At 42.1% G+C, this 18,539-nt stretch overlaps 1 protein-coding gene across 5 annotated transcripts in view; it reads left to right on the top strand.

Annotated features, from left to right (window-relative positions):
* vps13d (vacuolar protein sorting 13 homolog D) overlaps positions 1-18,539 on the top strand; it is a 72,231-nt gene that overhangs the window by 17,088 nt on the left and 36,604 nt on the right. For 4 of the 5 annotated variants that reach the window (XM_082519259.1, XM_082519261.1, XM_082519257.1 and 1 more), the window contains exons 19-32: positions 80-2,371; positions 2,470-2,621; positions 4,380-5,432; positions 6,692-6,782; positions 6,918-7,044; positions 7,144-7,324; positions 7,841-8,065; positions 9,241-9,394; positions 10,049-10,265; positions 10,739-10,910; positions 11,250-11,365; positions 14,017-14,241; positions 14,328-14,626; positions 16,598-16,731. In XM_082519259.1, the coding sequence (XP_082375385.1) occupies positions 80-2,371; positions 2,470-2,621; positions 4,380-5,432; positions 6,692-6,782; positions 6,918-7,044; positions 7,144-7,324; positions 7,841-8,065; positions 9,241-9,394; positions 10,049-10,265; positions 10,739-10,910; positions 11,250-11,365; positions 14,017-14,241; positions 14,328-14,626; positions 16,598-16,731 (5,438 nt within the window). The remainder of the gene's footprint in view (positions 1-79; positions 2,372-2,469; positions 2,622-4,379; positions 5,433-6,691; positions 6,783-6,917; positions 7,045-7,143; positions 7,325-7,840; positions 8,066-9,240; positions 9,395-10,048; positions 10,266-10,738; positions 10,911-11,249; positions 11,366-14,016; positions 14,242-14,327; positions 14,627-16,597; positions 16,732-18,539) is intronic. The other variant, XM_082519260.1, reaches the window with a different exon arrangement.

Below are 18,539 nucleotides of genomic sequence, written 5' to 3'. Positions count from 1 at the left end.
CTCAGTGTCTTTGTTATTTTTCCCACTGTTAAGAGTGATATCTGACTTACCCCTGCTATTGTATCCATTGTTTTTCAAGATGACAATAAGTCCAACTCAGTGGCTACTCAGCCAGAAAGAGAAAACATAAGTGATGATGAGTACCAGACTCCTCTTGCAACCCCACCAGAATCTCCCCCACCTGAACTCGATGTGCCTTTGAAAGCACAGGTGAAATACCCTGAGTTTACAAGCTTCAGGTCTCTGGAAGGTACTCAGGCCTACAGACAAAAGCTTTATGAAAAATATTCCTTGTCCTTTAAAGACCTCCAGATAATGGTTGGTCGCTATAAAGACAACTGGAAGCATCTTCAGGAGAGTGAGGTAGGGCCTACACACGTGGTGGAGAAATTCAATGTGCTCTTGCAGCTTGAGCAGAGACTGCGCTACACATCTGACCCCCAGCTCCCCGGTGCTGTGCTGTCAGGAACCCTACCAGACCTCAAGATCCATATGAACCTTGAGAAGATGACTGCTCTCAGGAGTTGTCTGGCTAGACTAAACAGTCCAGCTGTAAATGAAGGAAACAAAGGCCAAGAGAAGAGTCAGACTGTCAGACCTTCTGATCCTCTTACCCTCCGCCATGAAAAGATATTTCAAAGAGAAGAGAGCTCATGGAAGCTGCAGGGTTCAGCCAAAAATCTTACTCAGAGCGTGATGACATTGGAGCAGCATACACGTGAAGTCTTGGTGGAATCCCGTCTACTGTTAGCTGAATTCAACATTAACTACATGCAGCTTGGTGTAGAGAGTGATGGGCGGTACATATCTGTTCTTAAAGTGTTTGGCACAAATGCTCATTTTGTCAAGCGACCATATGATGCAGAAGTTGCTCTAACTGTCCATGGTCTTCTGCTGGTGGACACCCTACAAACTTACGGCTCAGACTTTGACCTCCTTGTTGCTTCTCATAAGCATCTCAGTTTCGACATACCCACAGGCAGCCTAAAAGAAAGCCAGCCATCGTCTCCTGTTTCAGCTAATGGCAGTTCTCCTCCACATCAGCAAAGCTATACTGAGCAGTCTTCTCACCTGCCCTCAGATGGACTCTCCCCCTTCAGTTCCTTTTTCAAAGACCAAGAAGCCCTGATTAAGCTTGAGTACCAGTTTGTCAGCTCAGACTGCCCCTCCATGAATTTGGAAAGCTCCCTTCAGGTTACAAGCATGCAGGTTAATAACCTGGATATCATTCTCAACCCTGAGACTATGGTAGAACTGCTCAAGTTCCTACAGAAGTCTTTCCCCAAAGAAGAAGGCACCTGGACGTCACCAGTGCAACACGATAAAGCACAACAACATACAGAACAGGACTGTGGTGAGGAACAAGATGGGATATATCAGTCCACCTATGACCAGAACAAAGAACTGACTGTGGAGATCCATCGCCTCAACCTGCTTCTCCTCCGTACAGAGTCTACCAGCACTGTTTTAGGTACTGAGAAGAAGGGTTTGAAGATTGCCACTGCCAGCATTACTGGTACCAAGGTCAATGTGTCCATGGGTAGCCGGTTGGACATTAATGGTTCACTTGGATGCATGCAGCTGGTGGACCTAACCCAGGAGGGAGGCCGAAGCCAGTTTGTGGTCAGCATCGGTAGTGTTGAAGACTGCTCCCCAAGTCTTGATGGATTAACATTCCTTCCCAATACAGGAGAACGTTCTCCTGCAGAAGCTTTGAATTTCCGCCTTATGGAGAAATCCCAAGGAGAGTGTTCTTTGAAACTTCAAATGGCATCATTGCACTACAACCACTCAGCTAAGTTCTTAAAGGAACTCAGTCTGTCAGCCAATGAAGTAGAAGACAATTTCCGCTCCATGTTGAAAAGAGCTGCCACGAAAGTGTCAACAGTTTTAGCTAACAAAACAGCAGAGTATAGTGGGATGGTGTCACTCTTTGAGACGCCGTCACGGAAAATGCGATCTTTGAGTCAGAGCTGGGCCTATCCGTTTGAGGATGAAGAGGACGTTCCCATGGAGGAACCTGAATCCACTTTAGATACATTCTTAGTAAAACTGACCCTCAACATTAGCATTGAATCACCAGTTGTGTCCATTCCCCGTAAACCTGGTCACCCAGAACTCTTGGTTGGTCACCTGGGAAGCATAACAATCCAGAATTTTGTTGCTGGGCAAGACTCAGAAAAAGAAAAGTTGCAGGTGTTGGTGAAGGACATTTGCCTCTATTCACTCAACATGAGTAATTTAGTTGTGAAGAGGCTAGGCAAGGGGGTTAATGCTGGCAGCGTGTCACCAACTCGCAACAGGAGCAACACTCAGGATGGACCACAGTTCACACGTCATGACTTCTTTGAATCCTTAAATGATGGAAAAGGTGAGCACGCTTAAAATTTCTAGGATAGTTGTATTTCGGATGGCAGATTCTCTCCATGGTAATGCAAGTATGTTCATATAATTTCTTTCTTTCATTAGCTTTCCATATACTGAAAGACACCACTATACAGTTCACCCTGGAGAAAGTTCCTGTTGATGGAGATGCACAGTTTACTCTCCTCACCACAGAGGAATCCTTCAAGAGCACAGGACTACTGAGAATTGAGGGCAAATTTGTTAATCCTGTTAAGGTATATAACATAACTATATATGCATTCTAAATATAAGTCACTATTCGTGAATGAAGGACTGGTTACTATGGGGTGGCTGTAGCTCAGGTGGCAGAGCAGGTCAGCCACTAATCAGAAGGTCGGTGGTTCGATCCCAGGCTGCCTCCTGGCTGCATGCCAAATATCCTTGGGCAAGATACTAACCCCATGTTTGCCTACTGGTGGTGGTCAGAGGGCCCGGTGGCGCCAGTGTCCGGCAGCCTCGCCTCTGTCAGTGCGCCCCAGGGCAGCTGTGGCTACAATGTAGCTTGCCATCGCCAGTGTGTGAATGTGTGTGTGAATGGGTGAATGACTGAATGTAGTGTGAAGCGCTTTGGGGTCCTTAGGGACTAGAAAAGCGCTATACAAATGCAGGCCATTTACCATTTACTTCTAAACACATAAATAGAAAACACAGACTGGTGGTTTTTGCCTTTACAGATCACATAGTACATTAAGGAAAGCACAACAGTGCTTGCACATCAGTATTACAACAGAGCTGGGCCCAATTTCACTTTTTAACATAAATGCTGTCCTTACAACAATTCAAACCTGTACTTTACCTTTCTTTCTTTAAACTACTGTCAGTAGATGTTTCTGTAAAGTGTCCTTCACATCAATACTGAACAAAGAACCATGAAGTAGAACATTTTGAATTCCTTATAGTTGGAAAAATCTGTATTTCTATAAAAGAAAAATTCTAAACAACAGTAGTCTGACAATTACTGAATATTAATGTGTGAGAAGTGTAAACTATATTTAAACTAAATTTATAAACAAGATTACAAAAATAACACAGATAGCTTGATTTCCTCCATTAGTTTCTGAGCTGGTCTGTAACATGTAGTAAGTCATGTAATTTATCATATACAAAAGTTGCACCAACACAGAAAATGTTGGTCTAAAGGTCTAGTTCAGAGACCTGAGCTAAAAGCTGTGGACATCTATGAAGCAGTATTATGACCACAATAAGAAACAAATATAGCATTGATCATTTTAAAATTAAAGTGAAAGTGGAAGTTTGCCTAGAAACAGCTGTAATCTCCACATTTTGAGTTTTTTCTTAAAATAGAATTTCAACTTTATTCTCAAATTGATCTGTATTTGTTTTTTTTCTTAATGTGGCCATAATACTCTGTCGTAGACACCAGATTCCCCAAACAACTGATTTAAAAAATTCACCGCCCATGCATGTTTTTAATATAGAGAAAACTATACATAGAGACAAAAAACATTTTTTATTGTAGGCTATAACACGCTGCTGTAGAGTTGTGCATTTTAAGATAAAAATGGAATTCAGCTGCCAGCCACTCGTGTAACTGCAGTTTGTGGCACATCTGCATCATTTATATTTTTCAGAGGTGGAAAGGTGGAGAGTATTTTGGATTAATCTTCCTAAAATATACTTGTAAAAAGTTAGGAAGTAAGACTTTTGTAATTAAAAGCAATAATTTAAAAACCACAGTTTTTGTTTAGATGTAACTACCTCTCTTTTTTTCTAGATTTTAAAGATACAAATTTTAAACTGACTCTATTACTTTAATAATTTTGGCTTATCACAACATCACATGGTTACACCAAGACTAGCTTGACTGGCTTCACCTTTCCCTTTTGAGAATACTTTATTCCAACACAGCTGCACCATCTTCTGCTTGAGATGAAGTCGGATATAACATGCGATGGCTGTGCAAGTCTTACTGCTGGGTTATTAATTGCTTTAACATTTCATTCTGGTGACAGGTGTTCCTGTGCAAGCCTGTGTATGAACAAGTCCTCCAGACACTGGACAATTTGTCTCTGACTGAAGAGCAACATGTTACACCGAGCCAGCCGCCCACACCCCCACCACCAACACCTTCCTGCACCAAACCTCACCGCTTTCCCGACCCCCAGGGAGGAATGTTTGCAAGGGACCCTCCTCACTTCAGCTTCTCTCACATGTCACTTTCATCTCCTTTGCCTCTACAGTCAAACAAACATACAATTGACTCTTCCTCGTTCACTCAGCTAAAAGTCACCTTACATGTGGCAGAATTGCAGGTTCATCTCAGTGCTGATCTAACACAGGGGTCCCAGGGCTTAGTCAGTTTGCGCTTCCAAGATTTGGAGGGAGACTTTACCAAGGATCACCCTCATTTACTGGAAATCCAGCTGGCTCTTCGTTCCCTGCTCATGGAAGACCTTTTGGAGCAGAATCCCGAGTCCAAGTACAAACATTTGATGGTGTCGCGTGGAGCTCCCAAACCTTCCACCTTTAGTCCAAAGGAGTACCTTTCTCAAAGCTGTCCGTCAACATCTAATGCTCTGTACCCAGTCATGCCTCGGTCACTGCCCGCTCACATGGAGGAGGCTCAGAATGTCTTCCAGCTGTACCAGAGGCACCCCAGCAACCCTTCATCTAGCAGTCGCAAATCCAAGAGGGGCCCGGACTGTCCCTGCACTCCTCCTCCTTCTCCGAACCACCACACACCCTCTCCTAACCCACCACCAGATTTTGATGAGTCATTAGTCCATATCAGTGTACAGCTGGTTGACCAGAACCATCCAGAGTTCAGAACGCGTTATGGGAGCGTAGGCCGAAGTGTGGACGTTGACTTTAACTGCCTGGACGTCTTGATCACGCTGCAGACCTGGGTGGTTATTCTGGACTTTTTTGGTGTTGGCTCTACTGCCAATAATCATGCAGTCAAGGTGCCTGTGACACCCCAGCCCGCGCCAGGAGAGCCTCTCTATGAGCCAGACAGCAGTGAGAAAGACAAAAGAGAGCCTGTCAACACCAAAGTTGACCTAAAGGTATGTCACATAGCCTGCTAAAAGTTATCAGACCTTATGCTGAATGCATATGGATTCAATAATTAAGAGATCCTGTATGAAAATATAGTCTGTTTATCATTGATGCAGGCTACATTGCTCTAAGGATAGCAATGTAAGGCTGTCAGATACAGTTTTAGTGGTTTGTCCTTTAATTGGGCTCACCTGCCAAACGAATGATCATAGGTATCCGAGATTAATTTCAGTGATACAAAGAGCCCTGAGACACAATTCCATCCAAGAGTTTAATTGAAAAACAACTTATTTGATCTTTATGCCACTTAAACACAATTTGCATAATAATTTGGAATGTGGTGTACAGCATGTAGTCAAGTCAAGAACGTACTTAACAGGTAGGTGTATTATTTTCAAAGTCTGCAATCAAGAGATAGCATAATAATTCAAGAACATAAACTTCTGTCACGCTGCTAGAAATAAAAAAAACAGAAGGAAAAGAAGGACTTTGTAGCACAATGATAATAGGCGAGGGGGTTGCTGGGGAAAAACAGGGCTTATGATCTAAAGCATACCATGTCATTTGCTAATCATCTAGTAAACATACTAGCAAATTCATCAAGTGTTGGTTCATAACAGTCAGTCATGCTGTGAACCAACCGGAGAGACCTCCACAGTGGAGAGATTACACCTGGAACATATAGCCTTGCTGCAACCCTGATAATCACACATGAATACATGGGAGTGAACTAGTCGCATAGGCTAAAGCAGCAGAAGACCATGCCGGGTGCCACTCCTGTCAGCTAAGTAGGGGGTTAAAAACTGAGGCCGCAGTTTACAAGGGCTCTCCAAAAATGGTCAGAAGATTTGGGGGAAAAAAATGTTGGTCTTATGAGTTTCAGTTTCTCCTGCAAGATTTGGATCGTAGTCACAATTTGATCCATCCTACGTTTTATCATTGGTTCAGGTTGGCGGTAATGTAATGGCTAGATACTTTGAGCACCTTTGGGCTCTAGTGCAACAGGAGAATTAAAATCATGGATGCAGGCAAAACATTTGCAGTAACTGTGTGATGATGTCATATCAGCATGGACATGGATCTCTGAGGAATGTTTTAAACACTTTGTTCAATCTGTGTCAATAAGAACTGAGGCAGTTCTGAAGGTGAAATGGGGTCCACCCTACTACTAGCAAGGTGTCCTTGATAAAAGTGGCTGGTGAGTGTAAAGTGGCAATTCTGAAGTGATTTTTGTATTGCTAACCCCTTTCCGTGTTTTCATTCATAGGTTCATTCTTTGTCTCTTGTACTGAACAAGAAACTCAATGAGCTTGCCAAAGCAAGTGTGTCCAAATTATCTGCTCATCTGGAGATGTTTGGTATGAATGAATCTTTTTTATTTTATTTTCCATATTGTAAAAGCAAAAAAACAAACTGTGCATATTCAGATTTTATCTTATTACTATCGATTCACCAAAATGTATATTGTTGTTATATTTTGTCTGGTATTTCAGATGGTGACATGGCATTACAAGGAGCTTTAGGAAGTTTGTCCCTGAGTGACCTGACCCCACATGGTGATCTCTACAGAGAGCGTTTCACTACACAAGGAGGGGAGGCACTGATCTTCAATATTCTTAAGTATGTATCACTGCAGTGCTCGAAAGACTGTTCCTCTGTGCTAAAGGAATTAGAAGTATCGTGCTGTTTTTAGTCACCTGTGTGCTCTGTTCTCCTCAGGTATGGCCAGCCTGACCCCGACCTGGAGCGGGAATGTGACATCAAGGTGTCTTTGCAGATGGCGTCAGTGCATTACGTGCACACACAGCGCTTTCAAGCTGAGGTGGCAGCCTTCATCCAACACTTCACTCAGCTACAGGATGTGCTAGGCCGGCAGCGGGCTGCAGTGGAGGGCCAGCTTGTGAGTGCTGTCTGCTAGGGCTGCCGTCATGGAAAGAAAACAACATGATTTCTTTAGGCTGTAGTTTTTACAAACCAAATGTTAGTGAAGTTGGTGTCATTGCCTGTAGCCCCTTGTAAAGTTATGCATATGTTCTCCAGGCTGCATTTCATTTGGTTAGATGTAAAGACTCTTAACCAAGGAAAGACTTCAGTTGTCCTCTGTGGTCTTCAGGCCGTTTAGTGTTCTTGAGAAGGTTCGTTCCTTCTTTTGGAGAATGGACCACATTGTCAATTTGACCACTGCTAAAGTGGTACAGTTCACTCTTGGGCAGAGCAGGCTTTGTCAGTAACTACACTTTGCATGACTTTTTTTAATTGGAGGGGCACTAAATAAGCACAGGTGTTTACTTGTTAATTTTTTAATTAGATTGTGTTTTTCCATTACATTTCATGATAAATCACTGGAGAGATTGTGCTAACCAGTGGGGGTTTTGTTGCATATTGCTCATTCCTTCCTCCCTGTGTCTGTCAAAAGGTGCGAGATCAGCCTCAGAGGGCATCCAGACTCCTGCTGGATATTGAGGCTGGTGCCCCAGTTATTCTCATCCCAGAGAGCTCCTGGTCACCAAGGCTCATTGTAGTCAACCTTGGTCAGCTGAGGGTGAAGAACCACTTCCTTCCTGCAGGGGCGTATGGGACTTTTTCCCTCAGAGACAAGGTAGAGAAACTGACCATGGCACATGCCTTTTTCCCTTCTCTGGTGAGTCATGCTTCTGGTTTCATCCATGCATGGAGTGATGCCTGCGCCCCATTTCTCTTCCAGTCTTTTCTAATTTCACCACATTTATTATTATTTAAATTATACGTTTAAAAAAAACAACATGTCACTTCACACACTAATGTACTATAAGTTAGTGATTGTCAAGTGTAGTTCAATTTCTGATTGGCTTTGGTGTTTAACCAGCTATTATGATGACTGTGTGCACATCATCACTGTTTTTTTGGAATGATGCTTATCTACCTGTGTGTGTGTGTGTGTGTGTGTGTGTGTGTGTGTGTGTGTGTGTGTGTGTGTGTGTGTGTGTGTGAGAAGAATTAAATCCCAGCAAATTCAAAAACAAGGATCTGAAATGGGACAATGCTTTTGATGTGGAAACAGGTTGTACTGTTTTTACAGTGCCACAAGTCACCATACTATAAATATCTGAATGATGATGTAAAGTAATGCCGATATGTCAATGATCGGCATATATTACATACTCATTTGCCTCACAAAGCTGGTTGTACAGTTATTGTTACATGTTACACTGACTAAACAGAGGTTACTCCTCCTGTCATAAATGTATAACACAGGGGGGAAAAAATACTCTTAAGGACAAATACATGCTTGAATGTATAAGTTTAACTGTGACCTAAAGAGATCCACAGATTAAATTATATAAAAATAATTAAGAATATTGTATTGTATAACCCGCCTGAAGACACGTCTTTACTCCCTAGGATTTTTTTAAATTCTTTTTTTGGTTTGTGTCTTGTCTCTGTTTTTGTTTCAGTGTTTTTCCCCCAGTTTGCATGACACTTTGGTCAATCTGTGTGTTGTTTTTAAATGTGCTTACAAAGAAATAGACTTCACTTAAAAATTAACAATTGGTGTTACTAAATTTTAGGAATTATGTTAGATTTAGGTTATTATGATAAAGTATTTTGAAAATTGTATTTGTTTTTCGTGTATATTATTTTCTAAGCTCTTGGTAAGCTTTTCCACAGTCCCATCTCATAAATATATATGTAAAACAGTTTATAGTGTCTTTTGCTTTTAGTTATTTTGGCATTTAACAAAAATATGATTTACTATTTGTGTGTGTATGTAGAAATCAATTTTAAAAGTACTTGGTGTTCAACTATACAGCTCTTTTCTTTTTCTTTTTTTTAAAGGAGCATGTCCAGAGTGCAGCAGAGAGGTGCAGTGATCAGGAGACGTGCAGAGTCTCCACATCCAGTTCGACCTCATACACAGGTTTCACCTCTGGGAGGCCACAAACCGTAAACACAGAGAAGACACCTGAGAAGGATGGCCCTCGCAGTTTAGGTCAGCATCTCTGTAGCTACTGTACAGTCCCAAAAAACAGTGAATGCAAATGCTCGTTAGCAAGGTGAGTAATTTCTGAGTTCTTAAAGCCCTCGATAAGGATGCACGGCCATTTCACACATCTCTAGCAGTCCTTGGTGTTTCATAGTGTTTGCAGGCCGTCATTTATGATAAGCTCTCTTAAGGTCCTACCACATCATTTTAATCTTGTTGAGGTCTGGACTTAGGTCTTAGACTGCATAACTTATGGCAAAATATCTCCACTTTCACCTCATCTATCCAAAGGACATAATAGAAGTCTTGTGCTTTGTTCAGCTGGAGCTTTGCAAACTTTAGCCCTGCTGCTGTCTTCCTTTAAGAGCAAGGAGACTTTCCCTAACTCCAAACAGGCCATATTTTCTGTAATTATACTGATATGAAACGTAACATTTAACATGTCAGTTGAGGCCTGTAGAGAAACAACATTGGACTGATTCCCATCATTCTGGTACAAGATTAATTTGTATCAGAATGATGGGAAGTGAAAAGAATTATGAAAGTAAGAGCAGCCAAAGGAAGCCATGTCATCTATTGAAGATGGTAAAGGCAGTGTTATAGAATTTGTCCAAAACACTATGAACCTAGCTGTATGTGGTGTGTCTTTATCCCCATTAGAAAACCATGTGTGCTTGTTGGACTGCATTGCATTGGACCTGCAGGAGATGGATATCTTTGCTGCAGAGCGTTTGCCAAGTCAACCTTTGGACAGTGGTGGTAAACCTCTTGAATATTCAGACCTGGTCTTTCCTTCCTATTGTGTCCGTCGCACCGGAAACAACCTGCTGAAAGATTGCTGCCGCCTCGAACTTAAAGTGGAGCGCAACCTGGACAAGTAAGCCCTGCTTTTAAATGCTCATAACAGACTTTCTTTTCTTTTTTCTTTAGCAGTGGAAGCACCTTGAGGTGACTTTTGTTGAGATTTGGCACTAAATGAATAAAACTGAATTGAAGCTGAATTGAAAATCAGTTTTCAGGGCATATTTTCACTGTCCATCCATTATTTTTGTGTTGTTTTGCTCCCCTACCGTAAAATAAGTCAGTTATAACTCAGGGCTATTAGGCTCACGAGCACCCAACTTTGGCTTTGTTGGGTTCTCCTCCAACTTTGAAGGATACTGAAAAGTACAGGCTTTCAGTACATCAAATATTTTAATCCTACACTCATTGATATGCTGAAGTTTTAAACATCAGCAACTCTCACATGAATAATGGGATAATGTTTAGAGAAAACCTTTTTCTGTAGCACATGCTAGAATTGTTTCAGTATATGACCATACTCATAATCCAAACCTGGTCCTAACTCAGAGAGCTCAGCCATGTGGTACCCGACATGTCCATCCAAGGCAGCCTGTCATCGGTACACTGCTCTCTGGATGTGGACCACTACCAACTTGTCAGAGGGCTACTGGAAAACAACCTGGGAGAGCCTATTGAAGAGTTCCTGCGACCCTACAACCTGCAGGATCCCAGCACCTATGTGAGAAAGCACACATACGTACACCTGAGCAGTTTACAGTGCATTGTAGTACATTTTTAAATAAGGATATGTCATATATCCTACAAAATATAGCATTTGCTGGTTTTTGATGTCTTAAATACTGCAGAACATTTACTCATTTTAAAAGCTGTAAAAAGGAGGTGATGTAGAGCGTAAAGCTGACATTGGAAAGTGCAGGGAATTCTTCAGGTGAGGCTACGTGGTGGGTAGTGAGGACAGCAACTACAATTATAGAAGATCTCATTGCCAGAATGGCAAAACAGATTAGCTCTTTTTTCATATTTCAGTTTGCAGACTGACTTTTTTCTCTCTCCCTAGACGGTGTTGAGTGGAGATGTTTATACCAACTTTTCATTCTTGTTGAACATGATGGATGTCAGTTTGGAGCTACTGTACAATCCCCAAAACAGTGAACACAAATGCTCACTAGCAAGGTAAGTCCTTTCTGACTTTCTATATAGAAGCATTTACAGCTATTTCACGGCTCTTTAACATATTTCGGGCTGGTGTTGTTGTGGAGGAGCTACAGCATTCCTTCACTTCACTGAAATTTGCAGGCAGTCATTTATGCGCAGCTCTCTTACAGTCCCGCAATAGCACTTCAGTCAGGTTGAGGTTTGGACTTTGAGTCATTGTAGCACCTTGTGGGCGGGGTTTCAGCCATGGTGTTATACAGCAGGTAACATAGGTATGGTCACCATTTTTCTAAGCAAATATATTTCTAAAGGTGCTATTTTCACCAGATGTCTGTAACAACCCATCCAGTCCACACATGCAAAGAAATCCAACCATAGATGTCCAAAAATTATGCGACGGAAATTTATTTATTTAAAGCATTTATTGGTGATGACAGTTTCAAGAAAGCTCCTGTATAGGGAAACTAGTCGAATGCACTCCTCAAGTGTGATTTTGGCCCATTCTTCCACAGAGTCTCCAAATCCTAAACTCTGAGCTTTAGCATTTAGATTTTCAATTAGATTCAGGTCAGCTGATTAGCTGAGCCATTAGAGCAGCTTTATTTTCTTTCTCTAAAACCAGTTGATTATTTTCTTGGTTGTGTGTTTGGGATCATTGTCCTGCTGAAATGTCCACCCTCATTTCATTTTAATGGCAGCAGATTTTTAACAGGAATGTCTCTGTACGTTTTCCATTCATCCTTCCTTCAGTTATATGAAGTGGTGTGTGCTGAAAAACAGCCCTACCTCCAGACTTCATGGTATGGTGTTTTTGGGGTGATATGCTGTGCTTTTAGACCTCCAAACATCTTAGCAGGCTATAGTTTCCCAGTATTTCACAGGCTTTCTTCAGCAATGGAGTTGTGCGGTACAGGCCATGGAGATTGAGTGTGTTACTTGTTGTTTTCTTTGAAACAATCATACCTTCTGATTCAGGGTCTTTCTTAAGCTCTCCACAAGGGGCCCTTGGCTCTTGCACAGCTATTGCGATAATTCTTGGTGGATGTGGAAGGATGTGTGCCTCTGTGCAGTTTCTGTGTGTGTATCTGTTTGGCCAGTCTTGGGTCCCTCTGGGACATGGTTTAGAACGGTAACAACCCCGTGATGTAGGTGCTTAGTGGATGGTTGCTAGCCTGCTCCCTGGTTCGGTCACTTAGGCCTCTCTGTTGTGAGGTGAGAGCTGCGGCAGGTGTCAGGCAGTTCTTGGGTGGCTGGTGTCTGGGGCCCCTTCCTTGGCTCATGCTGGGGACAAACGCTCATGCACAGACAGACACATTCTCTTGTATGTTTGTTTGTTTACCTCTTTTTAACTTGTTTTGTGACTTTTGTTGCCCCTTAGTATATTTTGCAATAATAAGGTCACAAAGGTCTTGAGGGTCATGGCTTTCGTTGTCATGACCCCCTGTTCTGCGTGTGTTCAATACTTTTTCCGTGTCATTTCTCATTGCTAATTGCACTTAATTTATGGACATCTACAATTTGATTTCATTGCTCGTGTGGGTTGTATGGGTTGTTACCACATCTATTAAGAAATTCATGTTAATAGCACCTTTAGACATATATTTACTTCGAATATCGATGAGTGGTTAAACATTTATTTTACCAACTGTAGATTTCCTGCTGTGCTTGGGACCATTATCCTGATGGATGACCCGGTTTAATTCAAGCTTTTATCTGTGGGTGACGAGGCCTCACATTTGGCCCTAGAATTTTTGGTACTGAGGTTCGTTTGTTTGCCATTTTGGACACGTGACAATGTGGGATCAAGTGAACCCACATTCTCTAAGCCTGTGTAACCTCAGTTACACAGTTCATGCAGGCTGGCCAGTTACTCTCTGAGCGGAAGTGAAACTAAGGGTGGAGACTGTTTGTCTTCAGAGTAAATGCTGTGCCTAAGGAACCATGTTGGCTGCAGCACAAAGGCACAACTTTTATTTTGAGATCAATCTTCTTAATCTCTGGTTTGCGTCACTCTTTCTCAAGATGTACTACTGCTTAACTCGTAGTTTGCAGACAAACATAAAAAGCTACCGGCAACTGTGGCAGTCTGCTAGCAATCAAATCAAACACTTGGCGCTTTTCTGGTACAGTACCTTCTTTGCATTCAAGGTCACCTACCAAAAGCCAGAAACCTCCAAAAACCTCTGCCAGCCTGTGGGGGAATAGACATTTTTCCCTAGCAACTGGTGCTTTTATCATGTCCATTATGGTGGACAGTGCTTGAGATATGTGCACAGATTGTTCATGGTCTCCATACTTAGTGACTGCAAGTGGCTGCAATGTAGCCCATCACCGCTCTAGCATTAAGCTAACAGTTGGCATGAGGTGTGTTGATATGCTGTATTTGGTTTTCTCCAAACGTGGCACTGTGCATCATAGCCAAACTTCTCCAGAGAATTTTAAATCATTTGGTATCATTTTAGTTTGTGCACCAAGAAGAAACAGAAGCTATATGTCTTCTTTGATTTCCTAGAAACATCAGCTAAAAGTTGCAACTTGGGTTTGGTCATCTAATATTCGATGGATGAAAAACTGTGGTGGTGTTTGAGGGATTTAAATTGTTAATTTTTTTTACAGGGGAGTCTGAAACTATTCCATTTCACCCTTTTGTTTTTATTTTTCTTGCAAAGGTTCGACTTCCTTAAATCAAAGCTGCTCTTTGAGAGTCTCTCTAATGGATCCAAGTCTGTCAACCTGGTGTCTCATTCCCTGCTGGCATATGACACTCGATACACCGGGTTAAATAAAAGAGCCGGTGAAGATGATGGGGCAAGGCACAATGTATTTGATTGCATTCTCCAGGCATCCAAAACAGGCACCAACCGGGCATCCTTACAGCTTGAACTGCATTATAGGTAACACTGGAGAACATCTTTGAACTGGAAGAAGTGGACATTCTAGATAATGTTAGTCACTTACATTATGATCTCCCTTTCTACAGATCCACACGTGAGTCTTCCAGCTTCACAGTGGTCCTCAACAACCTCAGGGTCTTTCTCATCTTTGACTGGGTCCAGCTGGTACAGGACTTCCTGCAGAAGCCGACTGAGAAGATACCCAGTGATGCCAAACATCATCAGCGCTGGCCTAGTAACACTAGCACAGATTCAGGTTCCTGTACCATGGCCAGTACAATAGGAACTGTTATGCCAAAGACAGTCAAGAGTGGGGTAGTCACCAAGAGGTCCACAGTGTCGGTCACCCAGGAGCGCTGCCTTGAGATCAAGATCAACGTCACAGGTCAGACATGAAGAACAAAGAAAGAAAACTGTGTGTGCTCTTATATTGAAAAGTAGTCAAAGTGTGGTTGTTGGCACACCAAAATGTAGCTTAAACTTCAGATTACAGTGGCTACACACAGTACTGTAACTAATGCTACTAGCAGTCTAACAGGAACAAGTTTGTTGTTTTTTTTAAAGATAGTTTTATTTTTTAATGAATTCAGAAATACTTCCATTCAGCAGTTGTATTTTCACTGCATCTACAAATGAAAAGAACTGCAATGAAAAGTGATTGATTTTCCTCCACTCATTATATGGAGCTAACTACTTCATAAGACTGTCCTTTAGTGCTTGTGACATATTGGGAAAAGATTGCTTGGTCTCTCACAGTCAGGGGAGAAATTATTTGAACCCCTACTGATTTTGTAAGTTTGCCCACCAGTAAAGAAATGGCCAGTCTGTCATTTCAATGATAGGTTTATTTGAACTGTGAGAGAAAAAGAAATCCAGAAAAATGCATTTTAAAAAAAGTTGTAAATTAATTTGTATTTTGAAGGAAATAAGTATTTGATCCCCCATCAATCAGCAAGATTTCTGGCTCCCATTTATATTTTATACAGGTAACAAGCTGACATTTGGAGCCTTCTCAGCTTGTTACCTGTATAAAAGACAGCTGTCCGTAGAAGCAATCAATCGACCTGCACCATGGCCAAGACCAAAGAGTTTTCCATGGATATCAGGGACAAGATTGTTGACCTACACAAGGCTGGAATGGACTACAAGACCATCACCAAGCAGCTGGGTAAGAAGGTGACAACAGTTGGTGCGATTATTCGCATATGGAAGAATCATAAAATAACTGCCAGTTTCCCTCGGTCTGGAGCTCCACACAAGATCTCACCTCGTGGAGTTTATAAAATAAGAACTGTGAGGAATCAGGCCAGAACTACTCGGAAGGCCAGAACTACTCGGAAGGAACTCCATCAAACATGGAGGTAGAAACATGCTTTGGGGTGTTTTTCTGCCAAAGGGACAGAACAACTGCATCACATCAAAGGGAGGATGGATGGGGTGATAATCACCTTCCTTTAGCCAGGGTACTGATAATGGGCCGTGGGCGGTTATTCCAGCATAACAATGATCCAAAACACACGACCAAGGCAACAAAGGATTGGCTCAAGAAGAAGCATATTAAGGTCTTGGAGTGGCCTAGTCAGTCTCCAATCCCAGAGAAAAGCTGTGGAGGGAGCTGAAGGTTAGAGTTGCCAAACATTAGCCATGAAACATCGATGAGTTGGAGAGGATCTGCAAAGAGGAGTGGGACAAAATCCCCCCTGAGGTATGTGCAAAACTTGTGTCCAACGACAAGACACGTATGACTTCTGCAGTTACCAAAACAGGTTTTGCTACGAAGTACTAAACCACGTTTTGCAAAGGGATCAAATATTTATTTCCTTCATGAAGATGCAAATTAATTTTTAACTTTTTTGAAATGCATTTTTCTGGATTTTTTGGTTATTGTCCTGTCTCTCACTGTTCAAATAAACCTGCCATTAAAATTATAGGCTGATCATTTCTTTGTTAGAGGGAAAACTTACAAAATCAGCTGTATACCCCATCTCCTTTACATGACGTGCTGTATTTCTCTCACAATCTTCATGCACAACTTAGTTGCTGTATACACTCCCATTTTAGAATGCTATGTTGTTAACAATTATTTTGCATAGTGTTAAAAAAACAGGACTTGCACATCGGGCAGTCACTGGTCAGACAACTAAAACCTTTTTTTTTTTTTTTTTACATTTATAGTTTAAAAAAAAGTCACATAATAACTTAAATCTCACTGAAGAAAAATATATTTGTGTAGCATTTCATCTCCTGCATTTGTAAATTATGCCAGGGCTTAGAAATATTTTGGGTTATCCTAAAATACCTGACCTGCATATTTTACTGAGTTTGCCATTTTAAATATTTGCCATTTGATTTACAGGAACAGAGTTTGTGGTTGTGGAGGATTCGTCCTGCCTGGATACCAATGCCATCATTTTAAAGGGCACCACTGTCCTTACCTACAAACCCCGTCTGCTGGACCGACCCTTCTCTGGCAGCCTGGCAGGAATAGAGGTGACAGCTGAGACTGCTAGTTGTTGTACTGCTGCTCATTTATCACAGTTCTTTTATTCAGTTCAAAGAGATGATGTTTAAAAATTAAAACTCATTAAATGATCTAATTGTGGTATTAGTATTATGGCTCTACCAAAAAGTTCATCTGGATGTAGCGCCTTCAGTGGGAGAAGTGGGGCGACCGTGGGTCAGGGGGGTGGGAAGCGTATCTGTAACTGGAAGGTCGCCGGTTCGATCCCCGGGCTCTCTGTCCTGGTCGTTGTGTCCTTGGGCAAGACACTTTACCCTACCGCCTACTGGTGTTGGCCAGAGGGGCCGATGGCGCGATATGGCAGCCTCGCTTCTGTCAGTCTGCCCCAAGGCAGCTGTAGCTACAACCGTAGCTTGCCTCCACCAGTGTGTGAATGTGAGAGTGAATGAACAATGGCATGGTAAAGCGCTTTGGGTGCCTTGAAAAGCGCTATATAAATCCAATCCATTATTATTATTATTAAGTGTTTCATCACTTATCCACCCATCAGTAACAGTCAAAGAGGCTATTTGCATGAAAAGGGAAAGACAATCTCTGAATTGAGGAGGGGGCTTTAGGGTACATCTGTCACCATCTTACAATGCTGTGATTGCAACTATTCCCCAGCTCTCTGTGAATGGTACTCATGGACATTAATCAGTTGAGATTGATCAATGGTCTTTGATCAGTATTTGCTGATCAATGGTCATGATGCATATTAATGATCAAGAAACTACCTCACAGCACATTGTTAGTCAGTGGTGCTAGTTTCAGTCAATATACAGGGTGGGCCATTTAAATGGATAAACCGTAATAACATGGGAATGGTTGGTGATATTAAAGTCCTGTTTGTGGCACATTAGTATATGTGAGGGGGCAAACTCCTCAAGATGGGTGGTGACCATGGTGGTCATTTAGAAGTCGGCCATCTTGGATACAACCTTTGTTTTTTTCCAATAGGAAGAGGGCCATGTGACACATCAAACTTATTGGTAATGTCACAAGAAAAACAATGGTGTGCTTGGTTTCAACGTAACTTTATTCTTTCATGAGTTATTTACAAGTTTCTGACCACTTATAAAATGTGTTCAATGTGCTGCCCATTGTGTTGGATTGTCAATTCAACCCTCTTCTCCCACTCTTCACACACTGATAGTAACACCGCAGGAGAAATGCCAGCACAGGCATCCAGTATCCGTAGTTTCAGGTGCTGCACATCTCGTATCTTCACACCATAGACAATTGCCTTCAGATGACCCCAAAGATAAAAGTCTAAGGGGGTCAGATTGGGAGACCTTGGGGGCCATTCAACTGGCCCACGACGACCAATCCACTTTCCAGGAAACTGTTCATCTAGGAATGCTCGGACCTGGCACCCATAATGTGGTGGTGCACCATCTTGCTGGAAAAACTCAGGGAACGTGCCAGCTTCAGTGTATAAAGAGGGAAACACATCATCATGTAGCAATTTCAAATATCCAGTGGCCTTGAGGTTTCCATTGATGAAGAATGGACCCACTATCGTTGTAGCCCATATACTACACCAAACCATCCCTTTTGTTGGTCCAACAGTCTTGGAGGGATCCATCCAATGTGGGTTAGTGTCAGACCAATAGCGGTGGTTTTGTTTGTTAACTTCATTCACATAAAAGTTTGCCTCATCACTGAACAAAATCCTGTTCCAATTTTTGTTTTGCCCATTCTGCAAATTCTGTGCGCCGATCTGGGTCATCCTCGTTGAGATGCTGCAGTAGCTGGAGTTTGTAAGGGTGCCATTTGTGAGTAGCTAATATCCGCC

The sequence above is a fragment of the Aulonocara stuartgranti genome, assembly GCF_965226115.1.
Source record: "Aulonocara stuartgranti genome assembly, chromosome: 20".
Classification (NCBI taxonomy): domain Eukaryota; kingdom Metazoa; phylum Chordata; class Actinopteri; order Cichliformes; family Cichlidae; genus Aulonocara; species Aulonocara stuartgranti.
The sequence above is the reverse complement of the archived record's forward strand: the minus strand, read 5'-3'. Positions and strand labels throughout refer to the sequence as shown.